This window comes from Osmerus eperlanus, chromosome 10 (assembly GCF_963692335.1).
Source record: "Osmerus eperlanus chromosome 10, fOsmEpe2.1, whole genome shotgun sequence".
Lineage (NCBI taxonomy): Eukaryota > Metazoa > Chordata > Actinopteri > Osmeriformes > Osmeridae > Osmerus > Osmerus eperlanus.
The window spans coordinates 11,426,038-11,444,239 of NC_085027.1; the positions used below are offsets into that span (position 1 = coordinate 11,426,038).

The 18,202-nt window shown below is 49.0% G+C and overlaps 1 protein-coding gene across 2 annotated transcripts in view; it reads right to left on the reverse strand.

Annotated features, from left to right (window-relative positions):
• Positions 1 to 4,559: 4,559 nt before the first annotated feature.
• Positions 4,560 to 18,202, reverse strand: part of adamts17 (ADAM metallopeptidase with thrombospondin type 1 motif, 17) — a 44,485-nt gene continuing 30,842 nt past the window's right edge. The window contains exons 15-24 of one of the 2 annotated variants that reach the window (XM_062471515.1): positions 17,072 to 17,192; positions 16,218 to 16,292; positions 14,131 to 14,211; positions 12,627 to 12,784; positions 12,266 to 12,425; positions 10,624 to 10,759; positions 9,210 to 9,414; positions 8,968 to 9,120; positions 5,993 to 6,170; positions 4,560 to 5,856 (exon numbers count right to left, since the gene is read on the reverse strand). In XM_062471515.1, coding sequence (XP_062327499.1) covers positions 5,705 to 5,856; positions 5,993 to 6,170; positions 8,968 to 9,120; positions 9,210 to 9,414; positions 10,624 to 10,759; positions 12,266 to 12,425; positions 12,627 to 12,784; positions 14,131 to 14,211; positions 16,218 to 16,292; positions 17,072 to 17,192 — 1,419 coding nt within the window. In that variant the 3' untranslated portion in view covers positions 4,560 to 5,704. The remainder of the gene's footprint in view (positions 5,857 to 5,992; positions 6,171 to 8,967; positions 9,121 to 9,209; positions 9,415 to 10,623; positions 10,760 to 12,265; positions 12,426 to 12,626; positions 12,785 to 14,130; positions 14,212 to 16,217; positions 16,293 to 17,071; positions 17,193 to 18,202) is intronic. The other variant, XM_062471516.1, reaches the window with a different exon arrangement.

Consider the following 18,202-nt stretch of genomic DNA (forward strand, 5'->3'; position numbering starts at 1 on the left):
TACTGCAATTGATTTGGGGAAGGGCTGACTTTGTTGTTGTTGCTGGTCTTCTTGTTGTTGTTGTGGCGTCTGTGTTCTCTCAACAGAATCTGAGAGGCTGTTTGCAGACAAAGAAGTTATTTTCTGCATCTCCCATAATGCTCCTGTCTCGCAGACTGTCTGTCTCCCTGTTGTGTTGACACAAGGAAACCCCCCCCCCCCCCCCCCCCGTCACAGTCTCGTCACGGCAACCGGCTCAGACAGCCCTGGTTAGGGACATCCATACATCGACTGGTTATGAAAAGAGTAATTTTGTTCCAGATCTAAAATTGCTCTGTGATTTCACAGTATTTTAGAAGTGTTTTTGTCTGTTCTGTCTGGCAGTTCTGATGGTGCTGTCTGTGATTCAGCACAATGAGAGAGTTTTCTAAAACCTGAATGTAACACAATGGAGATGTGTCTTGATCTTGTCGGTTATGTTTTCCCCAGTTTGTGTGTGTGTTCCACAGTGTGTGTGCGTGTTTCCCTCAGTGTGTGTGTGTGTTCAATGATGCTGCATCTGATGGGCCATTCTGGGGAACAGATAGACTTTTTATCGTTGTGTTGTGTCCTCTGAAAACACAAAATGCTGATGGTCTGCAAGTCTGATGACGGAGAGGATTTGCTGACTGTATCCCTTCCCCCAGGCCTCATTAAGCACTGTACACAAACCTACCGAGTCAAGCAAGTCATTTACCTGTCGTGGCTAAACCCAGTCTCAGGAGTTGTTGACAGATCTGTGGTCTTCAAGACAAGCCAGCAGCCTCTGCAGGAGTCAACTAATGATTCCATGAAAGTCGTTAATGAGCGGATTTCTACCTGTGATGTTAGCTGACAAACAGACATCAAAGCACTTAGATTCAAGGCAATCTCATTGATTGAGCTATTGGCCATGTCTTTGAGGTGGCCAAATTACTTACATGTTATGTAATAGCTGCATTGTTAAAACATGACCACTAGGGGTCAGAGTTAAAGATGAACTATATTGCGACAGCATTCATTCTCTAAAACATTCTTTAGGTGAGGACCACTGTAGAAGAGATATTGAAATCACACTACCTAAGGATAAATATTGTCAATGAAGCTCTTATAAATATGACAATGAACTCCGTCTTCCATAGCTGAAGTGTGTGTGTCTATGTAGATGACACACACACGCATACACCAACACACCCACCCACCCACACACACACACACACACACACACACACACACACATGATTATCAATGGTGAGCTGCCATCTGGAGAGTGAGATTGCTCTGAGATAGTGCTGAACGCGACCTTACCACTGGGAATGAGTGATTAATTGGTTTCTTCAGAGAAAGCAAGTTTTAAAAGAACACTGCACCCCAATCTGCTGCTATAAGAAAAACAAACAAACAATCCATTACCCCAGGTCTGTCATAGACAGGAGACTTACCCCAACTAGGGCAGCAAACACAAACCCACACATGCCCTCCCCAGAGCAACAGATAGTGCTCTATAGCATAAACTGCACCTTATTAAAACTCAATTACTTATTATAATACAGTCATGCCAAATACCAGTTTCACTTTCAAACAGAACCATTCTGTGTGGAAACATAGAAGCTCAATCAGGCAGCAGGCATGTGGTGCGTGTGTGTGTGTGTGTGTGCTTGTGCTGGGTATGTGTGTAGACTGAAGGGTGATTTGTCATTGGAGTGTCACATCAGGAAGGCTTACATGACTGCAATATATATGTGTGTGAGTGTGGTTGTGTGTAGGGGTGTGTGTGTTTGTTTTGTACTGTAGTTGTGTGTGTGTAGGTGTGTGTGTGTTTGTAGGCAAGTGTGTGCGTGTAGATGTGGGTGTGTGTGTGTCGGTGCGTATGTCTGAGTGTGTTTAATGTCATCACTGCCCACTCAGAATGTTTTGACGGTCACGGCTGGCTGGTTTTCCATCTCCTCTCCTCTGCCTACGTCTGGTCCTCATTACCACACGTGATTGGAGGAATTAAAGCAGCATGCTCTGTGCCTCTCCCCAAGCAACACAACATACCTCCACAGCCAACGTACTCATGTTCTCTCTCACACACGTACACACGCACGCACACACACACACACACACACGCATGCACACACACATCACACACACATCACATCACACACACATCACAAACAGACACAGGGCAGCTCCTGTCTCTCCAGGTTCCCTCCCCCCCAGGAGGGTAGAGGTGTTAACAGCCCCAGTCAGAGGTGCAGGCAACACTGTCAGACCTGCTGAACCCAGCTCACCTGGGATGGGAGGAGAAGATGGAGAGAGACGGAGGTCAGAGGGGGAGACACAGGAGAGACCTCCAGGAGGGAGACTCGCCCAGAGAATGGGAGCTTAGATGAGGGGTCACGGGAAGAGGAGCTCCATAGGGGAGACCACAGGCCTAACTGGGGCCCACACTGGGGAGGGGGTGGGGGGTTGGGTTATCTGCTCTCTCCTTGTAGGTATCCTCCATGCAGGTCTCTCCTCCACGTGTTTTCAAATGTGCAGACACTGAGGGAAGACCAGGAGAGTGTGCTTCAGTAAACTCGTATGTCCTACTTAGACTGAAGTACATTCGTGCTCTCATTATCTCCACCATCGTCTGTCTATTCTGTCTGATTGGGTTGAAGAAAAGCTGGCTGATTATGATGAACGTCTTCATCATCTCCTTAGACAGCCTGGTGCATGAACGCAAGGCAGTCCCCCTGGTTCAGAGTCTGATGACAGGCATGCCGGCTGCAGTACATCCAGTAATGTGGAGCCCAGTGCCATATATGTTGGCTAATGAGCTGTCTCTTTCATTTTCATACACCCACACACACGCACACACACACAGTATCGTGGTACCACAAAAAGAGAGAAAAAGAGAGAGTGACAACAACATGATATGTGTGTGTGTGAGAGAGACTAAGTGAGAGAGAGATGCCCAGGGAGACAGAATGAGAGAGAAAAAGAGACAGAGAAGAAGACAGAGGAAGAAAGGGACAGGGACAATGAAAGAGAGACAAAAAGATAGAGACATAATGAGAGAGGTAGGGAGAAGGAGAGAAAGACACATCATGACAGAGAGGGAAAACGATTCAATAACCTCGTATCAGCACTTCTCTCCTTTTGCTGTGTCTAATCTGGGGACAATTTCCTCTCATTATCATGATGACTTTACACAGTGACCATCTGGAGGCCAGTTCATACTTTGGTGCTTCTTTCCTGTGCAGTGTGTATGTGTGCATGGAAAGGAATAATACATGTTTAGTTTCGGTAGGGCAGAGAGAGATAGACTTCTGCCACTGTATTGTGTGAGTGTCAAAAACACATCACATAGTCCGAGCTCAGCCCACAGTCTATACACACTATCAGTGACATCTCTCTCTCTTTCAACTAGCAACAAAGGCTTTACTCTGAGATGTGTGTGTGTGTGTGAGAGAGAGAGACAGAGAGATCCTGCAGTCAAAGGCTTAATTGTATTCAGTTTGCTGAAACTTCCTGTCTTCCTTTCATTGGTATCCCTGACCTCGCTGGTCTGTTCACTGCCTATCAAACCTCTCGCCTTCGCAATCCCTGCAAATCTCTCCTCCCTCTCTCTCTCGCTCCCTCCCCATCGTTCCTCTCCTCCCTCTCCCGACTCCTTAACTCGTCTTCACACCTGTGAAGGCCAGTCGTTTCCGTCTGTGTGGAATTGCAGAGTGTTGGAGCAGAAGATCGGACCACATGACATCAATGATCTGATGGCTTCAACGGTTAACAGTCCAGATCTGTCAGTGGGAAACACTGCTCTCCACACACTCACGATTGGTCTCCTGCAGTAATGGGCAATGATGCAGATACAAACCGGTAAAACAGAATGAGAGATGTCTGTACAAGTGTATGTATTCAGTGTTGCTGTAGATGGTTTTAACTTCGACTGGACTGAAAAAGAATAAGAAACTCCAGGTCTTACCAGAGAGGGAAAAGTAATGTAAAAAATCACAATTTATTATGTCAAAAATAAGAAATAAAATACAAAATTTACAGTAGACTTGAAATATATATTTCCAATCATACAGATTCATACTTAGAGATTTATGTTAGGTGTTACCCTTAACTATTATGTATGACAGAACCAGTATAAGATAATTACTACACTCATTACATAGAGTGAATGGTTTAATCCCTGTATGGCAACACTTGAGGGTGTTGATGTAGGAGCAGGCCCATGTCTTAAAAGCACCATAGAATACATAGTGGCATTTAATGTACCAAACATATGTGCAACTAAAATAAAACATACAGTACAGGAATATTTCAACACATTTGCACTCATATCAGTAACAAAGCATTTTGCAACAACTACTTATGGATGAAACAAATGAGCTACATTTCAGCATTTAAATAACTCTTAACGTGAACATGTTCCTGTGTCCTGTTCATTCTGAAAACAGCAACAAGAACCAGAATCTACTTGATCAAAGATGGCATGGAATTGAATTCCACAGTAGTGAATTCTGTCAAGAGTTGTTAGCACCATCAAAACGCTAGGCTTTACAGGGAGGCAAGACTGGGGCATCTTTTACACACACACACACACACACACACACACACACACACACACACACACACACACACACACACACACACACACACACACACACACACACACACACACACACACACACACACACAGTTGCTACTGTGCTACTGTTGCTACAAGATGTGGTGTGTTTGATTACAAGTCAGATGCGTTCGTAACAAAGAGCACCATGTTTAGTATCAGTGTCCGTTTAAAACCAGAGTTTAGCTTACGTCAAGGTTATTAAGAGTTAACAAAACAGGATCTGCGCAGTAAAGCAGAGTGTGTGTGTGTGTGTGTGAAAGGGTAACACTGCAGTTCAGATGGCTCAGTTGGTTGACGCATCTCTGGGCACCTCCTACCTGTGTGAGAATGGACAGCCCACACGTATGTTAAATCTCTCTCTCTCCCTCCCCCTCTAGGAGTCCTAGTGTTACCCCATCTGGGATCAGCATCAGTTCCCCCAAAGCTCTTCTCCAGTCTATTAGTCCAACTTATCATGTGAAAAGGCAAATATCTAGGTTACTATTATGTGCCAGGTGAGTTGTCCAGTCTCCCAGTCTCCCAGAGACCCTCAGATCAGTGGATCCAGCAGATCCACTGATCTGCTGGCTAGCTTGGTAGTCTCACCTTAAAACAACATATTTATATTCCCCCCCCCATAGCAAGTCTTAAATAGCAACAATGACACACACAACACGTACAACATAGAACATGACAGTTTGTGAGGGAACTGGCAGAGGATGGGGTGTGTGGTTCTGAAGGGCAGTCAGCTGGTGGCTCTGCCCCAGCCCAGCCCTGGGCAGCTCCGTGGGTCACTACAGGGGAGACCTCACCCTGAATGTCTACCCACACCAACAACAGAACAGGCCCCCCCAGACAGCCCACCTCTGACGTCAAACACATTGGTTTACAGCAACATAAGGCTTATTGTTTTTCAAGTCTTCATCAAACTGGAAGCTTAGTGATCTTACATAGACACACATCTGTGTTGTAAAAGTGATTTTTTGAAACGTCTATTGGTAACCATAATAACAGTAACGAAAATAATAACAACAACTGCAATAACAACAAATAAAACGTCATGTAACAGTAAAAGACAAAAAAAAAAAGCGTTAGGTGGCAGGGGGAGTGTGTTGGTCATTAACTCTTGCGTGGCGTTTTGTTGGCGTAAAAGTCCCTGCATGTGTCACAGCAGCGTTGGTACCACCTCATGTCCTTACACAGGCTCTTCTCCCTGACCACGCGGCAGTACACCGTCCACTGGTCACCTGCACACTTGTAGCTCAGAGCAGCTGGGGACAAACAGCACACACAAGCCCAGTCAGCACACAGGTACACACACACACACACACACACACACACGGGGACACAAAAAGAGGGATGCAGGCACACACGCACTCTCTCCCTCTCTTGTGCCAGTGTACCTACCTAATCTGGGTGAGGTGATGGTGTTGATGTTGATCTTCTCGTTGCACGCCCCCTGGTGGCAGGGTCGGTAGGTTGGGGGCCTCAACATGGTCGGGCAGTCGTTACCGTGACGACCCGTCACCCTGTGCATACATTGGACCACTCTGGACTGGAGACCCTTCCCACAAGATGACGAGCACTGTAAACAGCCAGTGATTGTCAGCAAAATGTTCATTCATACATGTCCCACACTTCATACATGTCCCACACTTAATGGCTGAATCCTTTCTGAGCTCGAAGTTGCTATTGGTTGCAGCTGGAAGGAACAAGCTCTCCCATTGGCTCACGTGACAGCCAGTGTGACGCTCAAATCTACCAGGATGTTAGTGTGGATCCAGATGTGAGAGCCTTGCTATCCAGACCAGCCCAGTACTCCCCCACGACAGCTGGCTCTAGCTGGCCACTGCTACGGCCTCCACAACCTGATACTGTAATGAAGACTGGGATGAGGACTTCCATCACATGGTCTCCATCAACACTGAGAGCATTCACTTTGCTCTGCACGTGTAACCCATTAGCAGAGGCTGTCTACGTCTCCACTGAGAGGGCCTGTGCTCTCCAGAAAGACTTACTCACTTGACACGGAGCAAGCAGAGAAGGACTCGGACAATCTGATTACAATCACTCCTCATCTCTCGGCAGTTTAATGAGCAGGAGAGCTCTGAAGAGGCCCTTTCAGCAGGGCTGGGGCCTTTATTATCTCTCTCTCATGATTAAGTGTTTGTGAGAGAGACAGGTCTCTCTCTTTTCTCTCTGTCACATATGAACATGCGCCACACACTAACAGACACGCATGCACACATACATACCCACTCACACACCCCCATACAATCACACATACACAGACACAAACGCCGACATGTACTTCGGAGCTAACACACAAACAAACAAGCGTTTGGCCAAGTGGAGAGAACACTGTGTGAGTGATGTGTGTCATGACTGGCTCTGCTCGGATCACACAGTCCTGTCTAATCCCTGGGAACATGTGACCTCGGGAGAGCTTCCCAGATCCTCCAGCTACATTCTTCCAGAGTAAAGTGAGATGTTGGCGTCAAGGTTAATACCAGGCTAAAAGTTGGTGACGTGGTTTGGACTAAGATTGGGGTCAAGTGGACTGTGTCCTAGACAACACCCATATCGGGAGAGAGTGATACGAACATCAGAGAGAGAGATGAGGACATAGAGAGACTTTGACGCTGAGAGAGAGGCAGCGACAGAGAGAAACTCACCTCTCTCTTTGGCCCGCTGTGCCTCAGCCTCTTACAGAATATCCAACAGGCTGATCAAAGCCTCCTCTGCCTCTGGCTCTACCGACTCTAAAAGGTCAGGGCTAGTTTGGCTTTAACTCAACAGCCGTCTAAACTGTCTCAGATGCAGGGAATGGAGGACTGGTTTTGATGCATAGCTGTTTGAGAAGCTTAAAACGCTTGGCACTCTGTGGGCAGGTAACAGTCCCTTTCAGGTGAAGAAGACAAGCCTGTTACAGGTCTTCCAGACTGACGTGTACAAACCGGGATAAGTGTATCAAAACACCCACCCACATGTCCCTCTCATTAGAGACAGCACTCTACGTGACGTCACACACGATAATGGCCAGGACGGCAGCGTGACATGAGATGTCAGGAGATGACAGGCTTCCTCGCGAAACGAGACAGCGCAATTTAACATCATTTGGCTGTTTCCAGAACTCCTCATAATTGTGTTGTTTTTTTGGTGTTTGATGTATTGATCATGACAGAAGACCCTCTCAGAAAGAGGGTGTCATGAATTTGCTACAAAGCAATCTATCTTTCTGAAGATAAAAACTTGAAGTCACAATCGGCTTGGTGTTTTTTCAGCGTGTTACTCAGTGTGTGACATTTCCACAGAACAGAAACCCAGGCTTCCTTGACACCTGCTAAACAGAGCAGAGAGCTGAGTCGGTGCCGGTTCCCACTCGCCAGACACCGGGAGCAACCAAACCTTCATTTGCAGAACATTACTCATCGTTACTCTGTGGGTTCGTTTGTATTCATTATAAAGTTTACCCAGAGTTTAGCATGAATAAACTGAGTCATACCGACGGTGTCCCTGGCTCTGACAGTGTGTGTAACAGGTGTGTGTGTGCATCTGGGGAGGCAGCTGTACGATGCCATATTGCATCACCAACATTGAGGCTCATCCGAGAAGGACTTCCAGACAAGGTCTTATTATTCTCAGAAAAAAAATAGATGTATTTTCTATAAGCTATTCCCCACAGCTGACACAACAACATTAGGATTCTTATAGAACTACATTTAGACGTCAGTGGGAGTACTGCTTGTTTTGGTTCCAGTCTGTTAACATCCAGCGGGTTCCAGTAGAGGGTTTCGTGATGTCACACTCCAGCCTGCTTCCCCAGGCTGACCATTAAACCTCAGACAGACTGTCTGTGACGCACATATCATCTGGCCACGCCCCCTACATGTCACACGCAGCTGTCTGCAACCCTACAGGGCGTTTATGACCCCCTTTCAGGAAGTGGCGCCAAGCGTAAGCCCCGGGGTCACTCCGCCGGGTCAGGGGAACACATGACCCCCATCTCAGCGTGTGCAGCTGAGGCCAGGGAGGAAGGGTTCCTCGCTGCCTGGCTGCTGAACGCACACAGGTACTCATCCCTCACTGGGAGCTCTCGTGAGAGAGGAGGCAGGAGGACCCGGTCTATCTATCAACACACACACACACACACAAACGCCACGACTGGCACCGACCTACACCCTGTACCGCAGAGAAGCATCCATCATGACAGAGGGGACATCTGGACTGGATGGAGGGGTCTATAAACAGCGCACTGGGCGCGTGCTGTGTTTGGGTGTGTTTGGCTGCACCAGTGTGTGTATGCGTGTATTTGTGTGGGCGTTTGTGTGCGTGTGTGTGTGTGTGTATGCTTGTGTGTCTGTGTGTGTGTGTGAACACACCTTGGACCAGTCTCCAGTCTTCCACTCGTAGCACTGGGAGTGGTCCTCACAGGGCTCCACGTCGGCAGGCCTGGACTGGGGGTCACAGCGTCCCTGAGGGTTAGTGCAGCTCACCGTCCTGCTCCTGACCCCCACGCCACAGTCTGACGAACACTGGGGGGAGGGAAGGAAGCAGTTACAACAGGCATATACAGTCATATATACGGGAAGTGTGTGTGTTTGTGTGTGTGTGTGTGTCAGACCTTGGACCACTCGGAGGCCTCCCAGACAGTGAGGCAGAGTCGTCCCTCGCAGCCCTGTACGGTGGGGGGCTTGCCCCCCTGGCAGTACAGGTCCCGGGTGTGGATGTAGGAGCCGTTCTGGAGCTGGTACACACACACCACCTCCCTCTGCTGTACACCCTTCCGACACGTCACAGAACACAAGCCCCACTCCCCAGTCACCCACCTTGGAGAGAGAGAGGAACCAGGAGAGAGAGAGAGAGAGAGAGAGAGAGAGAGAGAGAGAGAGAGAGAGAGAGAGAGAGAGAGAGAGAGAGAGAGAGAGAGAGAGAGAGAGAGAGAGAGAGAGAGAGAGAGAGAGAGAGATGAACCAGGAGAGAGAGAGGAACCAGGAGAGAGAGAGAGGAACCAGGAGAGAGAGAGAGAGAGAGAGAGAGAGAGAGAGAGAGAGAGAGAGAGAGAGAGAGAGAGAGAGAGAGAGAGAGGAACCAGGAGAGAGAGAGAGAGAGAGAGAGAGAGAGAGAGAGATAGAGAGGAACCAGGAGAGAGAGAGAGAGAGAGAGAGAGAGAGGAACCAGGAGAGAGAGAGAGATAGAGAGGAACCAGGAGAGAGAGAGGAACCAGGAAGAGAGAGAGAGAGAGAGAGAGAGAGAGAGAGAGAGAGAGGGGCGAGAGAGAGAGAGAGATAACGAGAGGAAGGTAATGAGAAAGAGAAAGAGCAGTAGTTATCTTCTCCACAGTAAAAGCAGTCGTGAGCTGGCCTGTAACACTCACATATCAAACCATGGAAGCACATAATACCTGTGACACTACAAAACTCATTTGCACCTGTTTCGCACAATAGCACACGTTAAACAGTTGAAAGGAAAAGGAGAGAGAGAGAGCGCGCCGGATGTGTCTAAACCAAGAACATGACATGGAACCTTTGAGTGGGTTTTGCGACTGCAACAACGGCAGCACGTCCATGTTTTGTCTGGATCTATGGGGAAGGAGACACATGTCTGACCGGCAGATCAGTGTGGGTGGAACACAATCGTTTTCCTCTGTGTGTCCGTGTCTGGTTAGATCTGTTTCGGAAGCACAACAGAGTTCCAGGGCTGCAGACAGGGCTTTCACGCTGCCTCCCTGCATTCTCCACACCGACAATCTGGTTTTGATGCCAGAGCTCTCAGATGGATGAGAACATCAATGAGATGAGAGAGGAGAGAGGAGGAGAGAGGCTAGGGGACGGAGCCATTCCTCTGCACAGGAAATCAATTGTTACCAGGGAAGGGTGAGCCGTGCACTCGCTGTTAGGCTGTTGGAGGTGTGTCTGTACGTGTGTGTGTGAGTGTATATGTGTGTGAGTATGGGGTGATGCATGCATGTGTATGTGTGTGTGTGAGTGAGTGTGTGAGTCTGTGCTGATGTATGCATGTATGTGTGTGTGTCTCACCGGTATTGGCAGGGATGGGTGTTGCACAGGCGTACTTGGGGGAGTGGTCGGTTCTCAGGGTGACAGTGGCTGTCATTGACCACGGACATGGTCTTATTGAGCATCCTCATGCAGGAGACCACAGTCCTCCTCTCACCTAGACACACAGTGGAAGAGGGGGAGGACAGAGGGAGAGGGAGAGAGAGAGACAATGAGTGAGAGAGAGAGAGACAATGAGTGAGAGAGAACATGAAAAAGAGAAAGTGGCAAATCGAACATTGAATTTGTTGTGAGTATACAGTAACCTTTAAAGCTCCCATGGCAACAGTTCTGTGTCACTGCAGTGTGTAGCCTGACCTAGACGCCATCCTCCTCCTCCTCCTGCTCCCGTCTCTCACCCCAAACAACCCTCTCCAGCCGCCCCCCTTAAACACGACCTGCCTCCGACCCTGAACACTCCAGTGAACTAAATCCCAGCCTCGGCCTAATGCGGAGGCGATCACATCATAAAACTCAGTTAATTAGAGCTCACAGCAGCGAACGGCAGCAGGGGTGTTGTTATGGCCCAGAGTCTCGGATCCAGAGCAGCCCAGACTGGGCATGTTGCTCCGCGAGGAAATCAGTCAGGACTGCTGAGAGGCAGAATAAGCCACAGATGAAAATAGCCTGAGACAAACTCCTCGTGCTGATCACAACTCTGAGCTACAGTTACCAAGGAAACAGCCACCCAGGGCACTCTTCTCCGAGGAGGATTCCTCTTCCACATCTAAGCGCTTCAGAAATGGGTCACAAAACCCAAAAACTCTCTATGAAACAAAGAAGACCTGAGTTCCGTGCTTCTGTCGGGGCTCTGTAGGTGACAGGTGGAGAACGCCTGTCCTCCTTTCACCATATGAACACACCTGTGTGCTGAATGGACATACCCTAACCCTAACTCCATGAAGACACACAGCATGACCCTGACTGCTGCTGCTACAGTAGCTAGCGCTGGGACGCCCTGCTCCAGTCTCCCAGCCACAGCCCTAGACCCAGACCACGCCCCACCCCAAGACCCACCCCCACCCCTAGACCCAGCCCCACCCCTAGACCCAGCCCCACCCCTAGACCCAGACCACGCCCCACCCCCAGACCCACCCCCACCCCTAGACCCAGCCCCACCCCTAGACCCAGCCCCACCCCTAGACCCAGACCACGCCCCACCCCCAGACCCACCCCCACCCCTAGACCCAGCCCCACCCCTAGACCCAGCCCCACCCCTAGACCCAGCCCCACCCCTAGACCCAGACCCAGCCGGACACTCTCCCCTAGCTCTGTTTGAAGTGGTGCCCATGCCTGGCAGGGAACCTGTGTTGGGCAGCCAGCCCCAGATTAGAGACGCAGGGTGGGACCCAGATGTGAGGTGGCGTGCTCCAGATTAGAGCTCCAGATCTAACACATCAGCCCAGAGGACGGCAGCAGCAGGGGAGGGAAGGGCAACAGCCAGAGCTGGCCTGAAACTGGATCAGTGTCAGCCCGCATGGAGACTCTGTCCACTGATGCAGCTAATGTCCTAGAAACGCTCAAGCCCCATGCACTGATATGAGCAGATGTACTGTACGTGTCTGCATGTGTGTCTGCATGGAATGGAAATGAGCGTGTGTGTCTATGTGCCGCGTGGCCCCACCTCCCCCACACTGCACGCTGCAGTCGTTCCAGCTGCTGTGAGTCCAGAGGTAGAGGTGTTCCGGCTCCTTCCGCTCGGCGCTGCTGTTCTCCTGGCCGCTGCTCAGAGACACCGTGTACTCGTAGTGGATCCCATAGGTCTGGTCGTGGAACAGCAGCACCTGCCGGGGGGGAGGTGGCGGAGGGGCAGGGAGGGGGTGAAGGGGGGGTGAAGGGGGATGGAGACGGTGAAGGATGGGGGTTAAAGGCGGAGAGAAGGGGTGAGGGGGAGGAGGGTGAATAATGAAATACACTATTTATGGGTGCGGAGAGGTCAGTGTGTGACATAACTGTGGGGGCACAGGCCTGGCTAATGTCTTTACCATCAGGTGCAGGGGGGTCTGGGTGGGCCCCTTGGCAGACATCTTCTCCCAGAGGCCCCTCCTCACGTAGCGCACGGTGGTTCCTGCCAGCTGGAACTCCCCCGGGAGCTCGATCTTCCAGTCGCTGTTGATGGACCTCCGGCTGGAGTCTTTCAGAGCTGGAGGAGAGGGGGAGGAGTCAGGGGGAGGAGTCAGGGGGAGGAGTCAGGGGGAGGAGTCAGGGGGAGACACAAGGTCGAAAGTTCAAGCCCAACTGCTGTGCTCTCATAAAGCTTCCTAGTCCCAGTCATGAGTCCACGGTGACAAGGACACATAACAGAGATGATTCAAAAGACCTGAAACACACAACTTGAAAACAAACTGGGTTTAATCCCTCAACAAAGGGATTTCGAGCCATCCAATCAGCAGAGTGGGTGTCGCTCTCTCTAGGGTGAGTGGAGTTGACTGTGTGTGCTGCTGCCTCCGCCACACCAAAGCAGCACAGCATCGTCACTTGAAAGAGCCCTTGAAGTGGATTGAGGTTGGCCCAGCAGACGACCTCACCACACATCCAGAGTTAGCGCACGTCTCTCCGGGCCTGAGAGGACCCGAGCCAGACGCCACATAGGAAGTCCACCCTGGGTTGGGTTATGCACTGGAGAGCTTTTCTCTCTCTCTCTGTCACCCTGTCTCTCTTGCTCTCCTTATATCTCTCATTCTTTCCTCCTCCTAAAGTTTTCCCCCTTTCTCCTGTCTGCCTCTGGCTAGGGTGCCCAGAAAAGAGGAATGAAACTAGCTCTGTGAGAGTTAATGACAGCGGGAAGGGTGAGATGCAGTGTGTTCCATAAGACCTCTTTGAGTCTCTCCTGGTTTATGTTTTTGCGATGAGGCCACTGGCATGACTGGGTGGTGTGTAATGACAGGCTTCAGAGAGGAGCAAACATTTAAATAGACTCTAGGCCGGTTTGTTTCAAAGTCGTCTTACAAAACACAAGTTAGGGGCTTAGAAAGTGTAAAATTGAAATCATTACCTATGTCATTAGGATCCAATGTGTACCTTCATTACAGTAATGTTTAACTCTACATGTTGCTCTACACTGCTTCAGCTTAACGCCTGTTTTTACTGCCCTGTTTGTTTTCAAAGTCGTATTGTTTTATAGAGAAACATGATTAGGCTGTTTACTGTTCATAAAAGGAGAGGCCTCCCACTGTATGAGGGAAGTGGTGTTTGAGTGCTCTCTTTGAAGACCAGATGTTCCACTCTCTCTGAGGGAGCGGTTGGCTTCTTAAGCTCTCCTCTCCTTTATTACTCTCTCCTCCCCTCCACTCCCCTCCCCTCCACTCCCCTCCCCTCCTCTCCTCTCCTCTCCTGTCCTCTCCTATCCATTTCTCTTCTCTCCTTTCCTGCCCTCCGCTCCCCTCGCCCCTCCTCCACTGTGCGAGTGGTTGTGTGTGCGTTGTGTGTGAGCATGTGTGCACCGGTGTGTGTGTGTGTGCGTGAGAGGGCAATGCAATTCATTCTTACCCAGGAAGCTGTGGGACGGCTTGTCCTCCACTACTTTGATCCTTCGTGCGCCCACAGGTATGACTGCCGCCTCAATGTAACCTAGGCAACGGACGAGAGAATGAGACAGGGAGAAGAGCAGGCGGGGGGTGAGGGGAGGGTGAGGAGCGAGGCGCGGCTGGGCTGTTGAGGACTGGGTGTGTGTCATAAAGGCTCCTCTCGTCTGCTCCTCTTACAGGTTTCCTGCTTGTCCCCACTGCAGACAGGAAACCTGCCTCGCCGTCCTGACAAAGCAGCGCTCTGATGTTTTTAAAGCAGTCTTTACAGGACACAGATAGACTATCCACAGACTACATTTCCGTATGCTCCTCTCAGATGTCCCAGGTAAAGCTTTAGAAGTAGAGAGTCAAGCAGAATCTGAACAGTAGTCCAGGGTCACCTATTAATGTCTGTACGTGTGTCAGATGACTGGCGACAGTCCCAGATAGACTTGCACCCTGCTGTGCAGGGTGCTCTGACATCACAGTGTCTGGAAGGATCTCAGTGGGGCAGGTGACAGGTGAGTGACAGGCCTCACAGCTAATGAGCTTCAGACTGGTCTGTGTGTGGATCGTGGAACCATTATGTGAGGAGCAGGAGAAAGCTAGCGCTCATGACAAACAAACCAGCCCTTTCCCTCCCTTACACACGCACACACACACGCATGCCCCACGCACACACACACGCATGTGCCCTTGGCAGCAACAGTACAAAGCAGTATGGCTAGTTTCCTATAGTTTCCCCGGTCCATAAAAGACATGTTGTATCCCAGAAGTTTACATGCATATGTCTGCTGACAGGAAATATCTGAGAGGTTCAGAGAGAGAGAATGGGAGAGAGAGGGAGAGAGGGGGCAGGAGAAAGAGGGAGGGAGGGAGGGAGGGAGGGAGGGAGGGAGGGAGGGAGGGAGGGAGGGAGGGAGGGAGGGAGGGAGGGAGGGAGGGAGGGAGAAGGGAGGGAGGGAAAGTGGGAGATACAGTATATGGAGAGAGAGAAAAAAAAAGAGAGATGGAAATAGAGAAGGAGGGAGAGAAAGAAGGAGGGAGATAAACACCAATAGTTGCTTGAGGAAGAACCTTTCACAAAGTGGCCAGTTTGGGGTTATTCCAATCTGACCTCTTTGTAAAAGGTTTGTTAAGCTTTGGAAATCAAAGGCCAAACCCGATAAAAATATATCAAAACAACAATGAACAATTCTCCTTCAGCTATTTCACAAGCTAAATCACAAACATATTCTTCTGATATTTTAAAAACTATTATGGACCTTTCTCCAGTCGAAGGATGAAAACCTTCTCAAATTCAGATAGAATTTGACAAACTGCTTTGTTCTGCTATAGTGCCACACACACTCACACACATCACACAACAGTACACGATTCACACAGTACTTACCAATGTACCCCATTTCAGTAAAACCCAACAAAGACTCAGTAATAACAGCCTTCTCTCAGAGAGAAATAGAAATGCCCTTCAACATTGATCTGAGTTCAGTTTGGAGCTTCCTGTCTGATGGCTGACATCATTCATAGGAGGTGGTAAAACTGATCCTAGATCTTTGTCTGTGAGCAACTGCTATCCAGAGCTAGAAACATACAGCACCACACACCTGTGTTAGAGACACCACCTTAGTCACCACCACCCGTCACATGTCCCCACACCATCCTCTCCTTCCATCAGCCCCCCCCACACCCCCCCACACAATGTTAAAGACACACAACCCAACACCACCTCTCTGGGTTCTTCTGGGACACTTGTCTGAAGTTATTCATTCAGAGATGACCTACATGGAACTTTAGTTGCACCTCAAGGGATAAAAGACACAAATTTTGAAGAAGAAGTATGCTAGGTTTTTCTCAAGACTGAGGTTGTGGGGTTGTAGGGAGATGTAGTTCAGTAACGGGGTTGTTCTTTGTGCTCGTTCCAGGTTAGGACTACAGATCCCAGGAAAACCCACAGAGGAATGGTTCTTATCCACCAATGCTCAAACACTTTAGTCAGGGCAGGAAACGAGCAACACGCACACACACTTACACACTTACACACGTACACACACACAGCAGGCACCTTACATGAGAAACACTTGGGGACAGCTCTGGGTCTAGCCATCACACAGGTAGAAACCCTCTTACACTGCCTACTGGTGACTGGGAACACAGAGGTATGGAGAGCACCGTCAGAGATGCTGTGGTCCACACACACATGTACACACACACACACACGCAACCATCTCCTCTCTTGTTCTACCTTAATCCACCCCATTGCTCTCGCTCACAGAACACCATAGAACAGTTCATTTACATTTTCTATTGTGTGAAATGGTTTTGTTGTATTCTCACGTTTTTTCCCTTGAAGATAATTAATTCTCACTGAAAGAAACTCATTCAAGACAAGTTCTGTCTGTAAATTAAACTACAATCAACCCATCAGAACCCCAAAGGCACTATTCATTTTGCCTTTCAGAGAAGTAAGCCTAATCCTGACACTACAGGGGAAGCCATTATAGTTGATTAATGAGAGCTTGACTACACTAGCCCACCTCTGTTTAATGTGTAGGTGAATGAAACAGCAGGTAATTAAATCTAGGTCCTCGTGTTATCCAGACCTCCACTGTTCCCCCTCCCTACTGTCCTGTTACCCCCTCTCCCCTCCTCCCCCACTGTCCTGTTACCCCCTCTCCCCTCCTCCCCCACTGTCCTGTTACCCCTCTCCCCTCCTCCCCCACTGTCCTGTTACCCCCTCTCCCCTCCTCCCCCACTGTCCTGTTACCCCCTCTCCCCTCCTCCCCCACTGTCCTGTTACCCCTCTCCCCTCCTCCCCCACTGTCCTGTTACCCCCTCTCCCCTCCTCCCCCACTGTCCTGTTACCCCCTCTCCCCTCCTCCCCCACTGTCCTGTTACATCCTCTCCCCTCCTCCCTCACTCACCCATGCCCTTGGTGTGGTTGAAGTCTCCTTTGACAATTTTGCAGGATCGCCCATCTCCGCTGCACACGCCACAACGATCCTCCTTAGCAGACGAGCCAATGATGCCGTCACACCCGATTCTCTGACCGCAGAAAGGACACAACAGGAGGTACATGACGTGAAGCACTCCACATGAAGTACATGACAGGAAGTGCATGACAGGAAGAACATAACAGGAAGTACATAACAGGACGTACACAACAGGAAGTACATAACAGGACATACATGACAGGAAGAACACAAGAGCAGCCATTACTGACTGAAGATCTGAAGCCATAAAAACAGGGGTGGCAGGAAAGGTTACAGCCTAGTCCAGTCTATTCAAGTCCAGTCTATTCAAGTCCAGTCTATTCAAGTCCAGTCTAGTCTGGTATAATCCAGTCTAGTCTGGTATAATCCAGTCTAGTCATTCTTGCTCAACTCTTGGAAACACTTTACATTAAGGTTACATTAACTACTATGTAACTACACAGCAACACCTATAGTAGCAACAAAATAACTGTTATGCAGTTACATTTCATTATGGGTTCACGGTTTCACAACATGATCTCAAGAAGTTATTCTTGAGCTTCCCCTCAACTAAATACTTTTTCCTTGGCCTAAGGGCACTGAAAGCAAAACGTAGCAGTACATTACTTCTGGTGATGCATGTTAATTTGTCCCTTTGTTTGAGTTTGTTCCAGTTTTCTTTTATGTTGGACAGAGATATTACATGTATTTTGCTGCACTGTACTGTGCATGATTATTATTAAGATGTTGTTGTACTGTAGTTACAATACAATTGATATTGGTCACCCTGCCTGGTAGATTATGTGGTTCCTACATTGGAGTTTATTCAACCTTAATGTAAAATGTCTTTATTTCTGTCTTGTACAGCACATCACTTAGATTAATTCAGTATGTTATGTGATTGAATCAGAAGTGGATGTCAGCTGAAAGTACAATCAGTTTCCATGGAAACCCAGTGTTTCCATGACATACTCCTGTCTCCTCCACATACATGTGTATTTATTTTTTATGGAATCTTTATTTTATCGGGCAAGTCAATTAAGAACACATTCTTATTTACAATAACACACCCCTGTCTCCACC